The 24,846-nt window shown below is 30.5% G+C and overlaps 2 protein-coding genes and 1 pseudogene across 2 annotated transcripts; 1 reads left to right on the forward strand and 2 right to left on the reverse strand.

Annotated features, from left to right (window-relative positions):
• Window positions 1–9,301: 9,301 nt before the first annotated feature.
• LOC108341958 (uncharacterized) lies at window positions 9,302–10,131 on the reverse strand. Its single transcript, XM_017579657.2, has one exon. The coding sequence runs from the start codon at window positions 9,875–9,877 to the stop codon at window positions 9,404–9,406; it is 474 nt and encodes a 157-aa protein (XP_017435146.2). The 5' UTR covers window positions 9,878–10,131; the 3' UTR covers window positions 9,302–9,403.
• A 1,384-nt stretch (window positions 10,132–11,515) lies between these two features.
• On the reverse strand, window positions 11,516–14,966 carry LOC108342106 (laccase-4). Its single transcript, XM_017579809.2, has 6 exons — window positions 14,809–14,966; window positions 13,691–13,842; window positions 13,376–13,620; window positions 13,104–13,232; window positions 12,054–12,974; window positions 11,516–11,929 (listed from the first exon to the last, which is right to left on the reverse strand). The coding sequence occupies exons 1-6, from the start codon at window positions 14,899–14,901 to the stop codon at window positions 11,799–11,801; spliced, it is 1,671 nt and encodes a 556-aa protein (XP_017435298.1). The 5' UTR covers window positions 14,902–14,966; the 3' UTR covers window positions 11,516–11,798.
• Window positions 14,967–18,969: 4,003 nt separating this feature from the next.
• LOC108341484 (UDP-glycosyltransferase 87A2-like) lies at window positions 18,970–23,922 on the forward strand (annotated as a pseudogene).
• Window positions 23,923–24,846: the final 924 nt, after the last annotated feature.

Below are 24,846 nucleotides of genomic sequence, written 5' to 3' on the forward strand. Positions count from 1 at the left end.
AAGATTGGTATGACCATTTTTCTTTATTTTGAACCACCAAATCTCTTTTTTTGTGAAGTCCACCATTGGTTTGTATCGCCTTTCTTTATGATCTATAAATCAACATTAACAAAAGAAAAAAGGAGACAAGAGAGAAAATTAACAACTTTTTTAGCATCATTAAAACTGAATTCTGATTGCAAAACTTGTCATGTCAAATTAATTTGCTGAAAAAAAAAATACATAAAAGATTTGTAGAGCTTAAAAGAGGTGATTCATAATTGTCTAAAGATTGCTCCTTTAAAACATTTTTCTTTAAGAAAGACGATAAATCATGGTTGGAAATTGTCTCTTTGGATAAACCTTAAACCATTAAGAAATTTTCTCAAAGTGCAACGTGCAATGAGATATCATGAAAAGGAGCAACTAAATGTTCAAAAATTAGAACTAATGTTTGAAAAGCTGAGGAATCAACATGATTAGATGTTTTTCTAAATTTAATTAGGACCATATATTTTAACAACTTTTTAATAACAAATTACATGTCACTATTTTATTAGTTTATATATTTAAAATGAATCAATCACAAATTATTAAGCAAGGTGGTTATAAAAAAATTATCAAAAAAATTATTAAAAAAGATATTTTTCATTTAATTATTCGATAAACCAAACCAAATTTTATTACATTTATTTTCTTTCATATTAAAATTTTTATGTTAGTAGAACCTATCATCATACAAAAAATTATAATATAAAGTAGAACCTATAAAATTGTGTAATTTAAAATAACTTTATGACACTGAACAAAACCCTAATAAAAAACTATTCATCAGATCAAATCAGTATTTACTCATCGAGTGAGTAGTTTGAATTTGAAACACATGTGAGAAATGTTCTTCAAATTGGCTCTCCGAATCTCGCAAGTGACAAGTCTTTATTATTTAATGGCACAAAGTCTCTTGCTATGCTCACCACCTTGCCCCTTTTCTTCTTCCAATTAAATAATTAGTTGACACTTCACTTTTCATTTTCAACAATATTATTACTTTATGTATATTTTCAATGTTTTATACACCATCTTAATAAAATAAAATAAAGGTTAAAATTATTTTTTTTCTTTTTTATTTTATTCAGTTTAGTTCTCTTATTATTCTTTTTTCAAGCAAGATATATTTTGTATTAAAGTAATTTAGTTTAGTTTTTATTAATTTATATAAATAACCTTAATGAAATATTATGTATCAGTTTATAATATATTTTTTAATTTTTAAAATTTTTTTTATGTATGAGATGTTATTATAGTGTCATGTGTTGTCACGTAACAATGTAAGTGTTAAGTGTCAATACCATTGTTATCTAACAAAAGTCAAAACAAAATTTTTCACTCAAACAAAAATAGAATTGAAAATAGTTTTTTTTTACCTTATTTTCTCTTAAGTTAAGAATTTTTTGCTCAAATAAAAATAGATTTGTAGTTCAACCTCGGTTTTACCTATTTTTTGTTCAGTGAGGATATTTTCGCTCAAACAATGATATTTTCGCTCAAACAATGATATTTTTTCTCAAACAAAAGTATTTTACTTGTACTAATATTTTTTTTATTTTTTTCTTTAATTAACTTATTGAATATGTATATTTTGAAAAAAATCAAAATGAATATAAATATTTATATTTGATGGACTTCTTGTTGTATTTGAATTAAAAGGCTTATTGAAAATTGATTGAATGTATCTGAACTTAAGGTCATGCATTTAGGATGATGTGTAAACAATTGTTTAAGGTGTATTAAGTATCTACACTTATTCTATAACATATATTTCCTACTTCAGAAATGAATTAAGTCGTAGACTAAGATATCATGCCATGAAAAGCCAAGAGAAGAGTTTTTTCACATCAAAACATAAGTAGATGTACATATTATGTGTTGTAATGAATTTATTCTGATTTTATAATTTGTGTGTTACTTATAAATTCACATCTTAATTTGGATCAAGTATTAGTCTCTAGTAAAACATACTTAATACAAGTCATTTTTCATAAATCTCTCAATTCATATGTTAATATATGTTGACATATAAATTTATATATGATTTATAAGACTTTTCTATGTTGTATGATTAAAAATTGAATTATTTATTCAATTTTAATTAAATATATATTCAACATTTGATTAAGAAATGCTAATATTAATAATAAAAAAATATAGTGATCTATGCCATAAACTTCTAAAAAACTAAAAAGTTAATAAAAGTTTTATTTAATATTAATTGATAAAAATTATTAACCTATATTAACAAAAATAACTCAATTTAATTTTATTGTTAAGTCCTTCACGTTATACAAACTCATTTAACCACTGTAACACATTCAACACGTTTTACCTACATCTCAATTTTTTCTTAAAATACAAAAAAAAAACATTCAACAAATTTTGAAATTTGATTGAATTTTCATAGAATTTCGAAATCAAGACCATCAAATTTCGAAACTAAATGAAGTCTAAGTCAATCTCGAAATCCATTAACATATATACATATAACAATTTTTTTTTTCAATTTAAAAAATAACAAACATTTTATTTAATTTAATATTTTTAAATAATAATATTAAATCTTATTTAATATATTTAAATATATTAAATTATATTAAATTAAATTAAATATTTATTAAATTTTAAATTAAAAAAAATTGTTAATCGGATTTCAAAATCTAATTAACAATTTTTTTTAAAATTTTGTTTTATATTTAAAATTTAATAATTATTTAATTTAATTTCATATTTTAATATAATTTAATATATATTTAGTTGAGTAATATTTCATCACCGTAGATGAATAATTTCACTAATCTAACTTAAAGGTACATATTTAGATAACTGAGTCTAGTTTGAAACTGTGATATGATTATATTATGAATATTTAAATGTATTTATATTCCTATAAATATTATATGATTGCTCTTTTAGTATATTAGTTTATTATTTTCTTCTCTATTTCTTATCTATTTGTTTGTTTTCTTTTTATAATGATCATCTCAATTAATCCTACATAAGAGGGAAATTGAGTAGAATGTAAAGCTTAATAAGTTTGTGTTTAGTTTATGTTAGTTTTAGCATAAAGGTTTTATATATATTTATACTTGAAATAACGGTAACAACATTTTGTATATATTTCTTGAGTTAGTTGTTCTATCCATATTAAATGTGTAATAGTTGATTATTTTATTGCAACAAAAATATTTAATACATGTTTTTTTTTCTTTATTACAATCTTGAAAACAAATAAAAAGTAACATATATTCTTGTATTTTTTATTTATAATTGTGTTAAGAGCCAAATTTAAAGTTTTTCTTCTTTGTTTAAGAACTAGCCTATACTTTTTAAGGTTAATTAGTTCTTTTGCAAAAATAATTTTAATTAACAGTGTATTCAGTAATTAGTAAGTAAATGTAATAATGTCTTAGACTCTTGAAGAGTCTAATTAACTTTGTTTTGTATAAAAAATAAAAAATATACGAATGATGAAATATATTAAATAATAAAACTAATAAAATATATACGAAATATTATATTTACTATAATTTGGAGTACTTAAGCTTGAAAAACATATATTCAATACCGGTTTAATACTATCTATATATTCACCAACTCGAGATTTCAGTCATATACTAATATCTATCAGAAACATTAAATATATTCTAAACATATAATTTCAATTAAAAATTTATAAACAAAAATCAACATATTATGAATATTCTAAGAAAATTAAAAATTTATGCACAAAACTCAAAATTTGTGACTATGTCGTATACATACAGCAGATCATTTATTCTAATTTACTATTTAATCAACTTCCCCTACTTTTACAACTCGATCAATTTACACTGTAAACTTCACTACTTTTATTAAAAAAGTTAAATTTTTATATAAAATATTTTAATCAACAACAAAAATACTATCACGTTCCTAAATTAACAATTTGATCTTTATCTTCAAAAGCCTTACATACAAAATTCTAATGATGCAACCATTTCCATAAAAAATGTCTCTTAATTGAAAAGTGTTTTCTCTTCACCAAAATATTTAAGGTTGACTCAAATCTTTAAAAGTATGAACAACATTAAAAAAATATATTTTACAAACAAAATTTGAAAAAAAAAATATCTTTTTAATAATTTTTTAGTTAAATTATAAAATATTCATTTAAACCAGTTTTATTTGTATACAAATTAATTCTATACATTGTGTTAATATATTAAAAGATGTTATAAGACTATGATGCAGATTCATCATTAATCAATAATAAGTATAGATGATTATATCAGTGTGGTGAATGTCGGGATCAATCTGATTTTTCATTTAATCTGATTTTTCATTTGATAATTTTTTGAACAGAATGATGATAATTAATTATTTCTTTTGAAACTTTGGGTTCACATTGTTATGTGGAGTGTATGCATTCACTTATTGGATGAACTAAAGCAAACAAAACTATTTTGTCTATTGAAATAGTAAAATGTTGTACCATTTATTAGTACAAGTACTTCTATCCAACAAAACGCAACAAAAATGAAGTTGATCTTATAAAAAAGATAATGATACTTTTACAATATTTTTTTGACGACATTTTAACATCATCTACGTGTTATTATGTGATTGGTCTATATTGGTGTTTATGATTATTATTATTGATGGTGGAGTAATTTTGGACCAATCACAAAATGACATGTAAATTATGTTAAAATATTGTCAAAAAAATGTTGTCAAAGTATCATTATCCTGTAAAAAAAATGTAAAATAAAACTTCTACATATACACCGTCTCCAATAATTCTTAATATATATATATATATATATATATATATATATATATATATATATATATATATATATATATATATATATATATCAATAAAATCTTATTAAAATGAAAGAATGAATAGAATAATGAAGGCTGTTTCCATAAATGGAAAGATTCCCTTACTGATTGTGGTTTTTATAAAAGTGAGACAGTGTGTGCTTTGTGGGGTTAGGTTTATGTTTGGGAGTGCTTCTAACTCATGTGCGCGTCTGCCAATCCAGTCAGGATTTTAATTAAGAATAATAATGTGATAACACACATTTATATTTATTAAATATATTATAAAGATAAAATGATTATAAAAAAATAATTTTTTATATTAAAAAAATAATATTAAATAAATATAAAAGAGTTTTATGTGTGAAAATATCATTTCTGTTTAATTAAATTTTACTTAGTGCATGCAATTTTAATCACCGCACTGCTAAATCAATAGTATATCATAATATACAAGTAAATTACCTACCAATTAAAAAAGCTTTATAAGCTTTATTTGTGGTCTCTAAACTTTACAAGCGTATGAATATATGAAAATATTTAACTTTTTATGAATATTTATTTGTATCATTGTTTTATTACAATATATGTAAATATTTAACTTTTTATGAATATTTATTTGTATCATTGTTTTATTACTTTTAAATTGATGATATATGAGTTATAAGATGGCTGCGTTAGTAAAAAGATTTGAATAGTTACAATAAGATTTTATTGAGTTTGAGTTCATTTGGAATTGAGTTTGTTCGGGAATTAGGATATGAATTTATCAAACATGAGACGTAATTATAAATAAAAACAGTGGAAAAAGTCTTCTTATTTTCTTTTTTAAAATCTCTAAAAGGCAGTTCTCACCCTATTAAAGTTTTTTTTTTCATTTCTTTCAAAATTTTACAATTTGAATGTGTTTTTTAAAATACACCACTTAACCACGAAAGAAAGTGGAATAAGGATAAATTGTCTTTTATCATTCTCTAAAAATCTTCACAGAAAAACATATAAGATTATTGAAATTCACATTATTACTTTAAGTATATTTAAATAGATTTATCTTAAATTCAAATCTATATTTTTGAGTCTTAAGTCTAATACATTTAATTAAATTTAGATTTGATATGTATTAAATACTTTTTTTGAAATTTGAAGATCTAAAAGTATGGTGAATCTATATCATTTCAAGTTATAAATTATAAATTAGTATGTAGAGTAGAACTTAGTAAAGTAGAATCGAGATAAGACTCATGCAAAGTTAAGTGTGTCAAGTTGACTTAGATTTATGTTGAATTAAGATGGTCTAAATCTAATTCGAGTTAAATTGACCTAGTCTAGATCGAGTTGAGTTCATTTAAACATAAGTGAAGATATAACTTAACTTAAAACTGGATTAAGTCAAGTCGACCCATACCTATATCAAGAAGAGTTAGCCTTAACATGTCAAATTGAGTTGACTTAAACCAAAGTCAAACTAAGTCAGTTTAATCCTTAATCAAGTCAAGTTAGGTCAAATATTAATCAAATCAAGTTGATCAAGGACTAATTCCATGATGTTAAAGCATCATTGACTTAAAATGTTGTAAAGACCTTATGCTAGTGTTAAAGCACCTCTTCCACCTACTAAAAAGCCACATAATATGCAAGCAAGGATTTAAACAACTAAAATATGTTAATCCTTGACAAAACAAAACTGTTTGTCAACTTAAGGGCTAAGTAATTAATGATTGACCCAGTGAGATTAACAAAACAAATTCACTATAAAAGTTTAGATTTATGTAAACCCTTCTGCAACAGAAGAATATCAGTACACGTGCAAACAGAATCAAATTCATTTTCCTATCTTCTCAGTACATCTGAAAAGCAGATAACAGCAAAACACATAACTAACCGTAAAAAATTTACTATATTAACAACGACAGGTAATGCTTGAGAAATTAGGGGAAAAAATTGGAAAGGATTTGGAAGTGCAAGAAAATAAGATTATAAATGATCTCACGTATATTTCTAATTCCTGATTTGATGTAACCTGAAATTTGTCTGCTGTATAGGGGATATGAACAGTTATTTTAAAAGGTGCTTCATGTTTAGATCATTTATATAGTTTATGTTTTCTTTTTTTCTAAATCAAATAAAGAAAATGCTTTCTACAACATACGACAGTGCTCATGATCACCAAAATCTGAAGAGCCATGGCATATTTTCTTCAAATATCATATGAACACCATTCCACAACGAGAAATTTGGCCATTTCTCTCGCACCAAAACACTTCACTCATCCAGTGCCTAAGCCCTCCATAACATTCATCAACCATGAACCGGAAGATCAACAAAACTTCAACCCTTTAAAAGTCAAACTTTATTACCATACCACATAAAATAAACTACCAACAAAACATAAAAAAGAAAGGAAAGAGGGTAAAACATATAACTTATCATTTATCATTAATTACCCATAACAACAGCAGCACCCAACTCCTTGAGTTTCTCCAGAATGGGATTAGCCTCCTCCTTGGTGAGCCCCTTCTTCTGATTTACGATCAGAGGTGTTTAAAGTAACATTGGATTGGGGATTGTGGGATAGGGTTGTTTGACTTTTTTTGGCAGTTAGCCATTACTACCACAATAACTTATACTTACAAATACACAAAAAAGAGACCACCCCACTTGAATTCTGAGTTATGAACTTAATGACTGACCCAGTGAGATTAACAAAACAAATTCACTATAAAAGTTTAGATTTATGTAAAATCACCCCACCTTCAAACATGGAACACCAAATATAATCACAACTCTCTCAAACCAAAAAAACGTTTACAAGCACTGATTTTGTTCTGGTGTACATCTGCAGCAAGATTCGAACAAAATCATTGTTTCCTTAAATTTAAGAATGTGATGTCCTGTGAAATAAAAACAAGTTCGAATTGAGGTGATGGTAATAATGAGATAAAACCAAGGGTGGTCTGAGACTACAGTTACAGGCACTTGCACTGCAATCTGTGTACTGTTTTGAAGATCCAACACAGTCATCTGCATTCTCCAATTGCCAACTTCCTGGAGCGGTCACAGTCACAGCCACCACAATTTTTTGGAGAATCATGAAAAGCCTTATTGGGTATGTGCACAACTACAATGTGTATCCATCACAACACAGAAACCATGCATAAATGCTGCATCACCATTATTCAACGTTAACTAAACCATGAAGACAGATCATGCAAGTTTATCTCATCTGCATAATATATTAACCAAAGAGCACATTGATATAATGAAGATTGTTTCATGTACGAAATTCTAGGGAATTAGCATTCCCGCATCACTTATATGAGTGTCGGTGTCACTTCATCCACTGGAATAATTTTTCATAATTATGGACTGAAAATAGATTAAATATAGTTTTATGACAAATTATGTTATTTAAGTAAGGAAGTTTAGAAGAAATTAAAATTATACAACTTTGACATAGTAATTGAATTACTTAAAATTAGGACATTAAATTCTATCTGAAAAATTAAGAATTTTTAATTCTTTATATTATGAAATTTATGTTTTTTTTAATTCTTATTTTCTTCTTGATTCAATTTTGATTTGGTTTTCTTCAACTTAATTCAGATCAAATATTCTCTGTTAAATTCTGATTTAACGTATATCACTCTTCACACTCACCCAAAATTCATTTAAGTTCATAACTCAGAATTGATCAATAACATAACGTGAATACACAATCTTAATGTCAAATACATCATGTCCTGTTTTCTTTAACCTTCCACCATTCCTACTAAATACAACTTCAATCCCATACCCATTGATCTGTAAGAGCTTTAACTTCATGAATTAAAATCAGAAAAGAAAACATAACATTGTATTAACATCAAAGACAACTTTCTTGCAATATCCAACTCAGTTTCATAATTCAAACAAGACCCCAAAACAACCCCGACTTTTCCCAATGTATACCATTATCCAGATTATATCGAGGCCACTCAAATTCAACCTCCACTTATTCAAACGAATACACACCACCCCTGTCCTCTCTAACTCACGACTTAACTTTTCCAGACCACCAAACCAGTTTTAGTTCAAAACATATATCCCAATTTATCCATTTAAAACATCTTCAAAACATATACCCGTTATTTCAACTCATACTCATGTCCAGAATAAATATCAATTACTTAATACGTGAAACCAAAACACAATAATATATCTATATAACACTAACCAAAAGGGAAAATTGGAAATCAATAGAAATCATCCATTATTACATTTAAAACAACCAATTCAAGCCAAGATAGCTCCCCATACCTGGAAAAATGATCTTCCTTACTGCACGAACACTTCCTCCGTGCTTCGCAGCCTAACGCGTCTCCCACTCACTCGAACCCTCACTATTAAACTCCAGAATCACTATGCACTCATCACATACCACATAAAATAAACTACCAACAAAACATAAAAAAGAAAGGAAAGAGGGGAAAAGATATAACTTATCATTTATCATTAATTACCCATAAATAGGCTTCATGGTACTACATCTAACATAAAAAATCTAGAGCACTAAAACAGAGTATAAGAATCACTCCAACACAACAGCAGCACCCAACTCCTTGAGTTTCTCCAAAATGGGATTAGCCTCCTCCTTGGTGAGCCCCTTCTTCAAAACACAAGGAACCTTTTCCACCAAGTCCTTGGCTTCCTTCAACCCCAAGTCAGTAAAGGACCTCACTTCCTTGATGATTTTGATCTTGGCAGCAGCATCATACTTCTCCATCTTCAAATCAAACACCGTCTTCTCTGCCGCAGCACTGGCCTCCACCCCAGGCGACCCTGCAGCCGGCATTGATGGTGTAACAGCATCGGCCATCGGAGCACCATAGCGGTGGAGACCCATCTTGAGCCGCCAGAGGACGGTGAAGTCATGCCTCTCAAACCTGTTGAGATCGAGAAGCTCGTTGGCAATACGCTCCACCTTCTGCGCACGCGCCTCCGTGGAGAGAGCACGCGTGAGGTTCACAAACCTTCTGGCACACCTTGCCGCGCAGTGAGACATTGAAGAAGAAGAAGAAGAAGAAGAAGAAGAAGAAGAAGAGAAAGAAATGAAATCAAATGAAAATAATGGAGGAAGTGCCCGAAGGTTGAAGAAATGGGCTTCTCTTTTCACTCTCTCACGCCGCACACACCTCCATGTCCCTAGGGTTCCAAGAAGAAAACGAAAAGTGAAGAAGAGAGGAAAAGAAACTCTCGCGCTTGGTGAACGAAACAGGGTCTCCCCCTCTCCCCCTCTCACCTTTCAGTTGGGCTTCTCGGCCCAACTCTAAAACTAAAAAAAAGCCAGACACCTAACAAAAAACAATCTGCCAAAAAAGTTTTTATATATAGAATAATTTACTCATAAAGTAACGAAGGTAATATGAATGTCTTAACATAACTGTCAAATAACTCGATTCGACCTGGATTGGTTCATCACAGGTTGGTCACTTAGTGAGTCAATCCAACCCGACTCACTTATCAGCGAATTGAAAAAATTTGAATCCGGCTCAACCCATCACGGGTTGATGGGTTAAACGGGTTGACTCACTAACTCATTTAATTATAAGTTTTTTTAAAAATAAAAAAATTACAATTTTTTTAATTCAAATCTAAATAAACGACACCCTAAAATGACGTTAAACTCCAAATACAATTCAAAATTAAAAAAAATATCATACAATCCAAACGTAATCAAAAAACATATACAAAAGCGAACAAATAAGTTTTTAATGTCGGTAGTTTTTGTATCACTTGTCCATTTATAATATTAAAGAATAGATAAATCTATAATATTTTTCTCCCTTGAAACATCTTTTTTTATCACCATCTACAATATAATAAAAAGATACTAACTAATAATATTCAAACACAAAAATAATAAATAATTAAATTAAATTAAGTGAGTTGACTACGGTTCAATCCGATGAGCCGGGTTGAAAACTAGCCCGCATAAAAAAATTACGTTTTTTTCAAACCCAATCCGGCTCAAACCCACTCGCGAGTTACAACCCATTTTGACAGCACTACTTAATATGCATTGTATACTCTCTATCTGCATTTTTTATTTAATACATAAAGTTAAAAATTCCATTTAACTAAAATGCTAGCCATATGTACAAATAATGTAGGTAAATAATTAATATAAATTCGACCATAGATACAAATAATATAGGTAAATAATTTTTGTTAGCCTGTATCTCCTTTGGATTCTGGCCCATGAGAAGGAAAGCTAAGTAGTGTGTGATGCTTGGGCCAATTATTTTGAATTTGTGATGTTTAACCAAATTTGTTTATATGTTTATTTAATTTTTTTTTCTATTTAAAGAATTCAAACATCTACGGACTGCAACTAATTTTGACAGAAAAAATTAACTGAAATAGGAATTCTACTTATTCACTGATTATAAGATTAATTTATAATATATAAAATGAGTTAAAATATCCTTTTACAAATTAATTTTATGATAAATTTAAAAACTTATTTTTTAATATGATATGATAATTATAAGTGGATGTAAATTTTAATTACAAATCAGTTTTTTAAAATTGAATTAGGGACAAAATTTCACATTAACTATTTTAATAATAACCCGGAGCTTGTGATTAATTAGCAAAAACAGATTAACTGAACTAAGCTGAAGCACACGACAAGAGGGTCTAAGAATCATTAACATGTTGACTCACATTTATAAGTATAATTAAAGCCAAAAATATGACTGAAGAAGGAGAAAAATCACACAAACAATACAAAAAAATGATGAAAAAGAAAAGAAAAAAAACGTTGGCAAGTGGTCGTTTGGTCTTATTCCACTTTGAGCATTTTCTCCTTTGTTTTACTCTATAAAAATCTTGTTAGTAGCCTTCATTGTTCTCCCCTTTGGCATACACAGTTCTCTTTATGCTTTCCCTTCCTCATTATGCATATAAAGTTGGTAACTTTCTCAACACTTGGGAAGATCACTTGGAGGAGGTAATAGAGATTCATTTGGGCCTTTACCATTGTCCACAACAAAAGCCATCTTCAGTCCCCATGTTGTATGAATTTCCAAATGACAATGCATAAACCAGACACCTAACAAAACATCATACAATAGTTATAAAAATTGTATTGAAGTTTTCTTCTTAGGAAGATTTGAAATCCAAATGACTATATCTGAGTAAAATTTATGTTTAGACAGCAGCATTGATAGCTTTACCTGGATTATCAGCTCTGAATCTGATAGCAGTCCACCCCCCAGAAGGAACTCCAACTGTATTTCTTTCTACAGGATCTACAAGATTAAATTTCTTGGGGTCTTTGGTGGGGTTAAAGTTCCCTTGTCCCCTACCAACTACAAAGAAATTGAAGCCATGGAGATGAATAGGATGATTCTCAGGTGTTATCATTCCAGTATCTTGCAAGACTAATTGAACTGTAGAATTGTAAGGTAGTCTATATAGCCTCGTTCCATTCTTGGTATTTAAATTGGATGGTTGTGTTCCCGTGAAGTTATAAAATACAGGAGGATTCCCAGGAAAATCATCAGTGAAAACTCCCTTAATTTTGAAGAAATGTGCTTGGAGAAGAGAAATTTTAGGCATCACAAAGGTAATGTTGTTGATGTCTGCTACCACCCTGCTGTTATTCACACAAGTAGTACAAGGGTTGATACCAAGACTAACAGTGAAGAGCAAGTTGTGGTCAATCTTCAAAGGGACTCTGGCTGGGTACTTTTTAGAGTTTAAGCTTCTGAGAGAGTCAGTGAAAGTGGTGGCAAGAAGGGTGGAATTTGTGGGAGGCATGGAAGTGAGGGTGGTGAGGGTGGAACTAAGGGTGCCTGAATAGTGTAATGTGGCAGTGGCAGTGTTGTTGTCTACTGCAATAGGAGCATCCATGAAAGGAGAGGCTGCAACCAAGTATTTTCCAGCTGCATGTTTGGTTGTCAGAAGCACATTTGTGGTCTGCCCAGGTGCTATCACAATGGTATCAGTTTTGAATGGTTTCGTGTAGACTGCATCAACTTCAACAACAGTTAGTTCATGACCAGCAATTTTAAAGAAAAGCTCTTCATTGAGTGCAGCATTGATGATTCTTAGCAAGTAGGTGTTTCCTGCTTGAACATCCAACTTAAATCCTTCTGCACACCAAACAAAGCTAGCTTGTGAGAATTAAGGATCTGTCTAAGAAATTGCCTTTTTGTTTTCAAACATTTTTCTTACAAAACAAAATATAAAGACAAGATAAGAAGTGAACTTTTTAGTTTTACCTTGTGATTTACAGCCTTGGACAGGTCCTGGATGACCATTGATTGTGTGGGCATCAGAGACATTTGGTGCCAAACCAGATTTCAAAGCTTCATTTATCACAGCCTCAGTATCTGATTTCCACCATTCACCTGAACCACATTCAAATATTGTGAGAGTAATAATGGTATTTTGACACTGCTTTTCACATGGTGTCAAGTAATTTTTTTCTGATTTCTATTATGTTATACTATTATGATATGTTTATAACTAATATGTAAGTAGTAGAGCTTACTTAGTATGATAACTTGTTCCATATTTGGTTTGGGAAAAGGGTAAGGAACTCCAAGCTTGGGTAAGATGACCAAGGCTCCATGGAGAGTGGCCCTAAGCCAGAGGATATGTGCATGCCACCAAAGTGTGCCTCGCTGGCCTGTAAGTGTAAAGTTGTAGACATAGGCCTGGCCCGGTTGAATTGGGCATTGTGTGATGTATGCAGGCCCATCAGCCCAACCTGTTCTCAATTGTCTCACCCCATGCCTGTTCAATTTTCATTCATTCAATAACCTTTAATATTAGAGATTGGAACAAGACACTGGAGCACACTCACCAGTGGATGCTAACATTGTACTTGACATGGTTGACCACCTTAATCAGAACAGTGTCATCTTCCCTAGCATAGATGGTGGGACCTGGGAACTTTCCATTTATGGTAACAATGGGTTTGGTGGAGCACAATCTTGTGGCGTTCTTCACCACCACCTGTTGAGAGCACCAACACCACACAAGAATGTGGAGTTAGTTTGCTGCAACAACTTTTTTGACCAATGATAACAAGGAAAAAAAAAGGGCAACTGCAACTTCTACCAAATTTATATACCTTGACTTGCTAAAAAATTCACACTCACTTTGCTGTTTGGTAAAGGCATGGTGGGCACAAAGTCATATAGGCTAAATAACTGGTTGGAAAGACTTTATGACTTGGCTTCTCTTATCCATTCTGGTTTAGTCAACTATAATAAAAATATATTCTATCTCTTTATGTCTTGATGGCCTTAACTACTAGATATTGTATCACCACACTTTTTTTCAACAGGAAATTATGTATCAGAATAATCATTATTATCTTGCAATTATATATATATATATATATATATATATATATATATAATTGCACTTCAAATGGTTACCTTGCTCTTTTTTTTTCACATCTTCAATTTTTGGTCCACCTAAGTTATCTTACCAAAAATTTATAATTTCAACAATTAAATCAAAGTTCATTTACATGATAGACAAGGTCAAAATTCAGACGTAAAAAAATGACTATCATAATGTTAACAAAATAATTTAATAATTTTTTGATTCGTATATTTTAAATAGACAAATAACGAACTATCATATAGACATCATAAAAAAATTATAAAAAGAATTATTAAAAAAATATTTTCCAAAAAAATGTCATTAAACTCTTGCATTCAAACGTCTGAGCTATATAGTAATTTAAATTTAAAGTTCAATTGAGTGGAAGAACAAAGAAAAAAACACAAACACTGATGATCATACAATTTAAAAAACATGTACATTTTCTTTTGCATGCATGGAGACAAATAGATCAATGAAAGTAAAACGTTATATCTTCATGTCTTATTGTCCAATGTTATGTGATCTATCAAACGTTAAACCTATTATATGCTTTGCATGAGAAAGATGACAAAATAATGCACGTACATTGAACTTGTAGTGGCGAACCAAAGCTTCCACAGATAGTGGAAGCAAGCAAGCTGCAAGCAATAACACGATTCGAATTCCAAACGCTGCCATAGCCACCCCTTTTGAGTTCTCTATTACAGTAGCTTCTCACTCTTGAATGCACTGCAAGATAGAGAAGAAAGGACAACCTTATAAAGAGCTACCCTCTGCTGTAATGTCCCTTTTAACAAGTTGGTAGAAGGAATACTTAAGAGTTAAGACGTAAGGTCCATATTATAAAGTACAAAAAACTCAAAAATGAAATGAGAAACCATATCCAGAAATTTCTGTTATTTTTCCTTTTTCTTGCGTATTACATAAAGTCGTTACCCATCAACCAAGGACATCTTTTGAAGCTAAGCTAGTTCATTGAGTTTCTGGGGTGATGTCTATTTTCTGTTCCTTTCTACTGCAATGAGTGGTCAGACTCAGATGCTGGTTTGGTCCACCCATATAGGGTAATGTACAACGATTCTCAACTAACGTGTGTACCAGTTTATGAAATTGACATACATTTTAACTTTACGACATGACAAATAAATAATATACATGTAATCCCTTGAATGCACGTAACGTAGCTTCTAGTTTGTCGTTGGAAATTTCAGCAATTAGTTTTTTGAAAATGTGTATTATTTTTTTCTAGTATAAACCAACAAATCATATGCTGAAAACACCTTTGTGGAATCTTTCGAGACTGTAAAATCTTCTCTCTGATTATATAACATACTTGATAAGAATGCAGTGAATGGTAAGTTCATTTGGTTGATATATAAGAATATATGATCATATGATTGTTTAAATCCAGATTTTGAAGAGCATATAATTAATTTTCTTGAAATATTTATTAAGATGGAAGTTCATATGTAAATAGATTAAGGAGGGTATGCATGAATGTAGAGGTTGATATCGGGAATTTTAACCAAAGAAAGGTTCATTTCATTATTGGTGAACGATGGTTTTCAGCAACTGTTGAACAATGGTTTTCTTCCACAAGGCTAAAAGAAAATGCTTTCTCGTTGATTTTCTTTTCCTTTTTCTCTTTTACATTTTACCTCCGAAATCTTTCTGATTTATCACTCTCCTTTATGATTTTACCTACCATCATTAGCACATTTTTCAACAACTTCTTTATAAAGTTTACTGGTTTTGGATTTATATTGGTAGAGACTACCATGTTTTTATAGTAATTATGGTAATATAATCATTTTAAACGATGAAACAGGTGAACATGTTTTTATCTAGTTAAGCAAAGTTGTTGATGAAAACAGACATACAGGTATATAATGCATACAAATGCTTTCCTTCGCTATATCTCTGTATAAATGTAATATATATATATATATATATATATATATATATATATATATATATATATATATATATATATATATATATATATATATATATATATATATATATATATTCGTTTTTAGATCCGTGCAATGCATGTGTAACTTATAAACACTATAAATGAAAAAACAATATTTCAATAAAAAAAATTATATAATTATCATTCATATTATACGTCGAAATTAAATTACACATTTATCGAAATTAAAGTACACATAAGAGTGTCAAATGTTAATGTTCATAAAATTTAAATTAGTTCTCAATAATTTTGCATTACTTCAAAACTTTACATTTATATAAGAAAGACTTTATTCATAATGAAGGTTTATAACGATATCTTTCATCTGCGATTAATCACAAAGTAACTCAAAACGTGATTTTGATAAACATACCTTATAATAAAAATAAAACTTCAATTAAGAATGTGTATACCTTTTTTGTATTGGAAATGGTGTGAGTTTGACATTTTTAAAGAGTTTCAAAAAAATTTGTAGACAATATTTTTAGCTGTGGTACTCAAATTTTTATCTTCGTCCAAAATTAGAATTTTCAATCCTTTTTTATTTTGACTCTATAAACAAAAATTAGAGTTGTCTACATGTGAATAAGGGACGTGGCAAGTAAAGTTTAATCCTAATTGTCCTTTACTTTTATTGATTGTGATTGCAAAACATAGTGATATTGAAAATTATATTCTTTGAAATTTAAAATGCAATCTAGAATCACAAGACACTGAATTCATTATTGATATAAACATCTTTTGCCTAATGTTTTTTCTTGTGATCACAATAGTAAAACTTTACATCTTTACCTAACTCATTAATTTGCAGTATTGTGTTATTACAAAAGACATTTTGTCTAATCAATGTTTCTTAAAAGCATCATTGGCATTCCTACTTTCAACCTTAATCCTTGATTTGATATGCCTGAATATGTAGTTTCATTCAATAATTTGGATATAAATTACTCTGGTTTGAATTTTTGGTTCTCTTCTAATTGGTATGATGTATCTGAACTTAAATAAAATGCAAAGGTATTTTTTTTTGTTTTCTTTAATTAAATAATGTGATTATTATTATAATTTAAATAAATATGAGTGAAAACGTTTGAGATGGTTGACAGAGTGAAGAGAGTGAGAAAAGAGAGAATGAGATTGAAGAAAGAAAAATAAAATTTGCTTATAGCGAAGAGAGTGACGAAAGGTGAGAGAAAATTTTGGGGTGTGCTGAAGTAAAAAAATTAAAATTAAGGTTTTAAAATAGGAAATCTGATTTGAGAAGAAAACGGAAAGAGATTTTTTAAATTCAAAAAATATTAAACATGTGAGAAGGTTAATGGAGTCCTTGTCCATGCACCTCCAAATTGTCCATGTACCTCCAAAATTACAAATTTACTCTTTTATTCAAACTAAATTAAAATAAAAAATAAAAAATTGTATCAGTGGAGTAGCATTCAATGTTATCGGATTTCATAAATCTTCACCAACTAAATTTAATAAAGCCTTTATATTATTGCATCCTTTTTGTATTCTTCATTCACTCACTCGTTCCTTTTTATTTCTTTATTGGTGCTTCGTTTACGTGTGATCCTGCTTATGGTGATCCCTGTTCTTGATGTGGGTTGGTGGTCCTACATCGCAAAAGTGAAATATTTGTTACAAGGTCAAGGTAAACAAACTCCTGCATTTGAAAAAGGTGAGAACCTTAGCCAGTTTTCGAAAATCGGTTAAGAGCTTATCAAATTTCGAAAGCTAGTTGATGAAAGCAGACATACAAGTATATACAATGCATACAAATGTTTTTCTTCGCTATATATATACACATTTTTAGATCCGTGCAATGCATGTGTAACTTATAAACACTATAAGACTTGGGCATTGAAAACACTAAGTGGTTTATTTATGACATCTGGGGACGGTCCATATATGATTGTTACTGACAGAGACCTTGCTTTGATGAATGTCACTAGCAATGTATTGTCTAAGTCTTATCAGATGTTATGTCGATTCCACATTTTGAAAAATGTGAAAGCCAAATGCAAAATATTATAGTGAATTATGTTGAGGAGTGGGATGTGTTGATGAAAGCATGAGAAAATGTTATGGATTGTGATGAGGAGTTCGTGTTTAGTTCTTATGTTGATTGCCTTCAATATGCTTTTACTTCATGGCCTTTGTTCTTTGAATATGTTAATCGCATTTTAATCATTCTGTGTAAGGCATACTTCGTTAAGACATGGATAAACAAAATTATGCATCCAGGCAACACTACAACAAACAGGTAATTGTTATTATTATTTTTTTACTTATTTATATTATATATGTTATGATATATTAATGTCTTTTGTATCAAGGTTGAGTCTGCATACTAGAACCTGAAAAGAGTATTGAGGATTAGTATGGGAGACCTATGTTTGTGTTGGGATGTTATTCATAACATCATTGTCCTCCAACATAATAAGATAAAGGCGTCATTTGAAAAAAGTCTTAACCTCATGAGTGATGCTTATAAAGGATAAAAATATAAAAGGCTTGTTGGACACGTTTCGATATATGCTTTGGGTCTCATTGTTGACAAACTTGAATAGGTGAAGCATATAGATTTTGATAGTGAACATTGTCGATACATTATGAGATCAATGTGTGGTTTACCTTGTGCTTGTGAATTAGCAGGATATAACCCTGGGATCATTCCTTTGGATGAGATTCATGTCATGTGAACAAGATTGAACTTTTCAAGTATTGTGTAAAATGAATCACAGCCAGAGTTATGCATTGAGTGTAAACTTGATATGGTTCACGAATGCTTCAAGAAGGTTGACATTGGAGAAAAGGTCAACATCAAGCAGAAGTTGGTTGAAATTGCTTGTCCGACAATGACCTTTATGGTACCTCCTTCACATAAAGTCAAAACCAAAGGTGCATAAAAGACTAAACATCAATGAAATGAAAGGTCTACAAAGTGTAAGTCATCATATTTTGAGCACTTAGACACTTTGCATTCAATGACTTAGTCTTCATCATGAAGAGCACAAGTGAAATCCAAGGCTAAATCAGTTCAATGAAGGCTAGTACTGATGTTAGACTAGTTTCATCCCTTTGCCATCCCTACATTGTCGATGTTTATGATGTTGTTGTTGATGGTCATTGTGATTATTAATGCATTGCTGGTTTGTTGGACCTAAGTGAAGAGGCATGACCCATTGTCTGACATGACTTGCATGAAACTTACTGTGTGGCGTGATGAATATGTAAGACTAGTGCAAAGCTACGATCGATTGGAAAAACTATGACAGTCTTTGGTTGTCCATGGTCAATCTTAGTATAATTGTTAATGATGCTCTATGAACCAACTCAGCCTTTTAATTTTTTTTTGAGTTGTTGTAAATAAATTTGTTAACTTTTATATATTAATTTTTTCATGAAAACTAACATTCATGATGGAATCCTGCCTAACGTACCTTCCTCAATGTTCTCTTTTTGTATTTTTAGATTTCATTGTAGACGTATCTTAGCTTGCAAGGAGCATGAGTTACTATAAATACATAGCTCCTCTCTTGTATTTTTCACTTTTGAGATTAATGAGAATTGATTTTTCTGAGACTTGAAACAATTCTTCCTTGAGAGTTAAGACTAGAGAGTCCAAAGACTTCCTCTAGCCACCTTTCATGCACACTATCTCCATTTCCATTTTCTTTGATTTCCACAGTGCTTCACCTTATTTCTCTCTCGTCCACGACGCTACTCCCCCACCAACCAAATTCTTCTATGTCGCCTATGGCTTGCATTTGCTGCCACAACTTCAACACGCGTCAGCACTCATTTAACATAGCATTTCGCACCTTAGAACAACACTCTCATTTCTCACATTCTCACTCTCGCTTCGTCTTCTCGCGAGAGCATTTTTCTCTCGAGAGATCTCCTCGTCGCAAGCCGTTCATCATCACGGTAAGCCTTCTTCACTCATATACTCGATCGTCATCTCCAAATCTCGTGTTCTCTCGATTTTTCGAGTTCCTAAACCCTAAAACAACATTCCTTAGGTTTTCTCCATTTATTAAACCACTTTCCACCGATCAAATTAGCTTTTCCACTGTTTAACCCTAGTTTCTTGAGTTCTTCTTTGATTCCCCCTCGATCTAGAGTTTCCTTTCAATTTTTGCTGCCTTTGCTCTGGAGGAAGCTTCGAAGAGGAGTTCGCTCGCGCTTTCGTCCTCTTCCTTTGAGCCTATTCCATCAATTCAAGTATAAGCTTAGTCAAGGAATAACCTTAGTTTGTATTATTAATAAAAAAACATTTTTTACCACTATTATTTGAAAAGTGTAACATCCCAAGTTTCAATAGCTTACAACTAATAAAATAAAACATTATAAGATTTATGAAACAAAATAGATTGTATCAACGTATAAATATGTAGTATTAATATAGTTATCAAAACTAAATAACCATAATAATAAAATATATCAAACAACTAAGGAAAAAACTACTAAACGACCAAGAAGAAACTTCATTGTATCACCGTGTTTTACCATATATGCTTCAACACCGTCATCTACTCATACTAATAAGATTATCTTCTCAAAAGAACCAAACATAGAAACAAGAAACAATAACAGGGTAAACTAATGTGCAAAATAATTTTTATAGACAATTAAATCATGTACATACACCTAGTGTAAGCTAGCTAAAAATATAAACAGTACCAAAGTACCTAATAACATGTTAAATTTCATCACACTGCTTTTACACATTCATACGTGAAATCAAATTCTTCTAGACTCAATTTATCCATATACGTGACATTGAGTCATACTAGTGAAGTCATGCACTTATGGTCAAAAAAATACTACTATACCAAACTAACACACACAAGGTTAGTCTCTATCACAGTCATAAGAATCCTTGGGTCATCCTTATGACAGGATCTCCTGCCATTCTCACCACCTAATCATTCTCCTCTACATGAGTATGAGTGATTAGTAGTGTTTAGGCAGGATGACTACACAAAATGGAACAGTCCTTACCTTAAAGCATACTTTAGTAAAACACATTCAATGATATTCCCTCCCTAGAATTGCCCTACAATCCATCCATTGATCATCCTAGTATTTTACTGTAAAATTCAGATACAACATTTTCCACACATATTCATAACAATATTATCACTCCATTAAACACCATAATACTCTTAAACATACACAAAACTCATGGTAAAACTATCTCAAACACACCAAAGCAGAAAGCAAATCCAACATATAAACTAGCGCTCGACGATAATCCTGACGCTCAGCAATAATCCTGACGCTCAACACCATTCTTCTAGCAAAAGTGGGTGCTCAACGACACTTTATGGCACTCAATGCCTTAGAGCTAAAATGCTTCGAACTTGTAGTACAAAAATGGCGCTTAGTAGTATCCTGGTGTCGCTCAATGCCAAAGCATTCCCAATTTTAGGCGCTCAACAATCTGGAGCTAAAATGCTCTCAGACCTATACAACGAACTAGTGCTTAACGCTAATCTCCCACCATTCAACGTTGTATCAGATACCGACATATGAATTTATGGGATTTAAGGAAATAGGAACTTGTTCAAATGGTCAAATTGGTATTCCTTAGTGAACTTTCTGACTTTGGCTTTGCCTAGTGAGAATAAGCTCGCCTAACAAGTCTGTATAATTCTATAGAATAGGATTTTGCATATTTATGTCATTCCAATCTTACAAAATCATTTTAACACTAACCATAGATGCTCAAAACAACCAAACATCAAATTATACATAATTCAATGACTTAAATCACCTTAAATGTCATCTCAAATATACAACATATCTCCAATTCAACATACAATCACCAAGGACAATTTAACCCACCTAACCCAAATCAACAAGTCATATATCATCAATCATCTCAATTACATAAACCAATTATCATAAAAACATATGATCAACAATTAAAAGTTTTCTATCAGTGAAAAATCAAGGTAATTAGCTTTCTTTACCTTATAGAAGACTAAACCACTATAGAAAGCCTAAAATAGTTGTGCAAGTATAGGAAGTGTTATATGCTCCTACGAACCATAGAAACACGATCAAAGTATACTGTTAGAACAAATAGTCTTATAGAATATTCAAACGTCATATGTATTCACAACATACTCATATACAAAGAAAGACAAAACCAACCAAAAAAATGAGAAGAAAACGAACTTACTCTATCTGATAAACCTATCGATCCAAATTGAAGAGCTCACTGTTAGGAACAATCCTATGGTCTCAGTTCTTCAATAAGACAAATAGAGAAGAAATCTTAAAAAAGTCATTCTAAAAAAGTAATTTTTGGATAAATGATGTATTTTAAAATTATGAATCTTGTTCGTAACGAAAGGATTTATATTAAAACTATTTAATATTAATTTTGAATGATGTTAAAACAATTATTGTATAAAATTTCTCAACATTTTATTTAGTTTCTAACGTAAATTAATCATATTTATATCACCTTTAATTACATTAATTACAAAATGGTGTTATTTAGTTATAATAATGGACGTGAAAAATGTTATTTTGAACCAGTGAAAAATATTTTGAAAGTTATGGACTTAATCTTTGATAACATGGTCATTCTTATAACACTTTTTCTTTTTAGAAATCTTGTGTTAAAAAAAGTAATGAACTAAATTTTTACATTAAATTTTGGGTTAAATATGTTTTTAGTCCCTAAACTATTGGTCGTTTCTGGTTTTCGTCCCTCTTTCAAAGTAAGGTACAATTTGGTCCTCATCCTTTTCAAAACTTTGGTTTTAGTCCTCGAAAACTAACACCGTTAAAGATGTGCTGACGTGGCTAACGGGAGACTGACACAATTTTTTTTTTCACAGTTTATCAGCTTTTCTCCGGTGTCACCTCTCTCTTCAACTTCTCTTTCTCTCTCATTCCTCCAAACCCATTCCAATTCTCACTCTCAAGGGTTGTTACCTCTCCGTCATTCCTTGTGCCCTCTTCTACTTTCTTCAACTCTGAGGGGGTGCGGCCCCGGTTACCGATACTTTGGCGCGACGAAGAAGCTTCCTGGCGTCAAGGAGCTTGTTTCTGGGTAGTTTCCTCTCTGTGTCCTGTGCCCAAATGAATGAGATTGTTTCTGCTTTAGAAACTAGTGGTGTTCGTTATTTGTGGGTGGTTCGTGGAGAAGTTTCCTGGCTAAAAGAGAAATGTGGGGATAGGGGTTTAGTGGTGCCTTGGTGTGACCAATTGAAGGTTTTGTGACATCCTTCTGTAGGTGGATTTTGGACCCATTGTGGGTGGAATTCCACTCTGGAAGCTGTTTTTGCTGGTATTCCAATGCTAACATTCCCTCTTTTCTTGGACCAAGTTCCAAACAGTAGACAAATTTTGGAAGTGTGGAAGAATGGGTGGGAGTTGAAAAGATCAGTGCTGGGCAGTGAAGAATTGATATCAGAAAAAGAAATATTGGAAGTGATTGGAGAGTTTATGGATGTTGAAAAGGTAAAGAACTTCGAGAGAGGGTCCTTGAACTTAAGGGTATATGTGACCAAGCAGTCGCTGAAGGTGGATCCTCCAATATGAACCTCAATGCACTTATAAAAGATGTTTTGTGTGTTCAAGGTCATTCAGCTTCAAAGGAGGGCTAGTTCCTCAGTGTGACAACTATAAAATAGGCTGATAAAAACTAGAAAGAAATTTCATAGATAAAATAATCTTGTTATTTTATTTTTGGTTCATGTGAGGGTGAAGAATAATGAGGGTGAAACTCATTTGTATTTCTATTTTAACTAAAAGAAAACTTTATCTTGCTAGCACGAATCTTTCCACTGTACAATTTGTGAAGATATTATGGTTGGGTTGTACTCCATCACCTTGTATTTTAACTAAAAACAAACTCATTTGTACTTTTGCTTGATACGAATGATCCAAAGAATACCTACAGGGGTTGCACATTGCCTCTGTATTTAATGTAATTTATATAATTTTTATTTTAGCATACAGTGGTTTTTTTTACTAAGTTTGGCTTGAATATGTGTATGTAGTTTTTATCTAAAATATTCGAGTTGATTGTCTATATATTTGCGTATGGCGAACAAAAATCAAGGTTAATCAAGTTCAAATATTTGGTTCAACCAATGCAACTGTTAGTTAAGGATCTTAACTGGAGCAGTATGTCATTTTCATGACATGGGAGCAACAGATAAAAATCATTTATATAGAAATGGGTGGATGAACCAGTTCAATATAAAAAAAATGTTTTATTTTTTGGAAATAAGATCAGATTAAGATAATTATATAGAAATGGGTGGATTAACACAATTTTTAAAAAATGAAAATAAATATTAAAAAAACGACAATTTGTAAAGAATTCAAAAAATATTAAACACATGTTTCGAAGTTGAAATTAAAATCAATGGAGCTTCTAAACATACTTTTCTTTAGAAAAGAAAAAAAAATAAAAAATATGTTTCAAAGGACGACTTCAATAAGATGAAATTAATCTCATTAGTAAAAAATGAAAAGAAAAGAAAAACTGAATTCCCCAATGGGAGTCACATATTATGTTAAATCTACATGGATTTTACCTAATATAAAAATGTTTGGGAAAGAAAATTAACCACTAGCATTTCTCATCCAGTTATTTGCCTCAACAAAACAAAAATACC

This window comes from Vigna angularis, chromosome 6, assembly GCF_016808095.1.
Source record: "Vigna angularis cultivar LongXiaoDou No.4 chromosome 6, ASM1680809v1, whole genome shotgun sequence".
Classification (NCBI taxonomy): Eukaryota; Viridiplantae; Streptophyta; class Magnoliopsida; order Fabales; family Fabaceae; genus Vigna; species Vigna angularis.

What these genes read in the sequence shown, in the direction of transcription:
- LOC108342106 (XM_017579809.2), bottom strand. Translation starts at nt 14,901, where the DNA reads ATGGCAGCGTTTGGAATTCGAATCGTGTTATTGCTTGCAGCTTGCTTG. An exon ending in TACAATGTTAGCATCCACTG is followed by an intron (nt 13,621 to 13,690) that starts GTGAGTGTGCTC and finishes AAAATTGAACAG; the next exon opens with GCATGGGGTGAGACAATTGA. An exon ending in CCAAGGCTGTAAATCACAAG is followed by an intron (nt 12,975 to 13,103) that starts GTAAAACTAAAA and finishes TTTGGTGTGCAG; the next exon opens with AAGGATTTAAGTTGGATGTT.
- LOC108341958 (XM_017579657.2), bottom strand. Translation starts at nt 9,877, where the DNA reads ATGTCTCACTGCGCGGCAAGGTGTGCCAGAAGGTTTGTGAACCTCACG.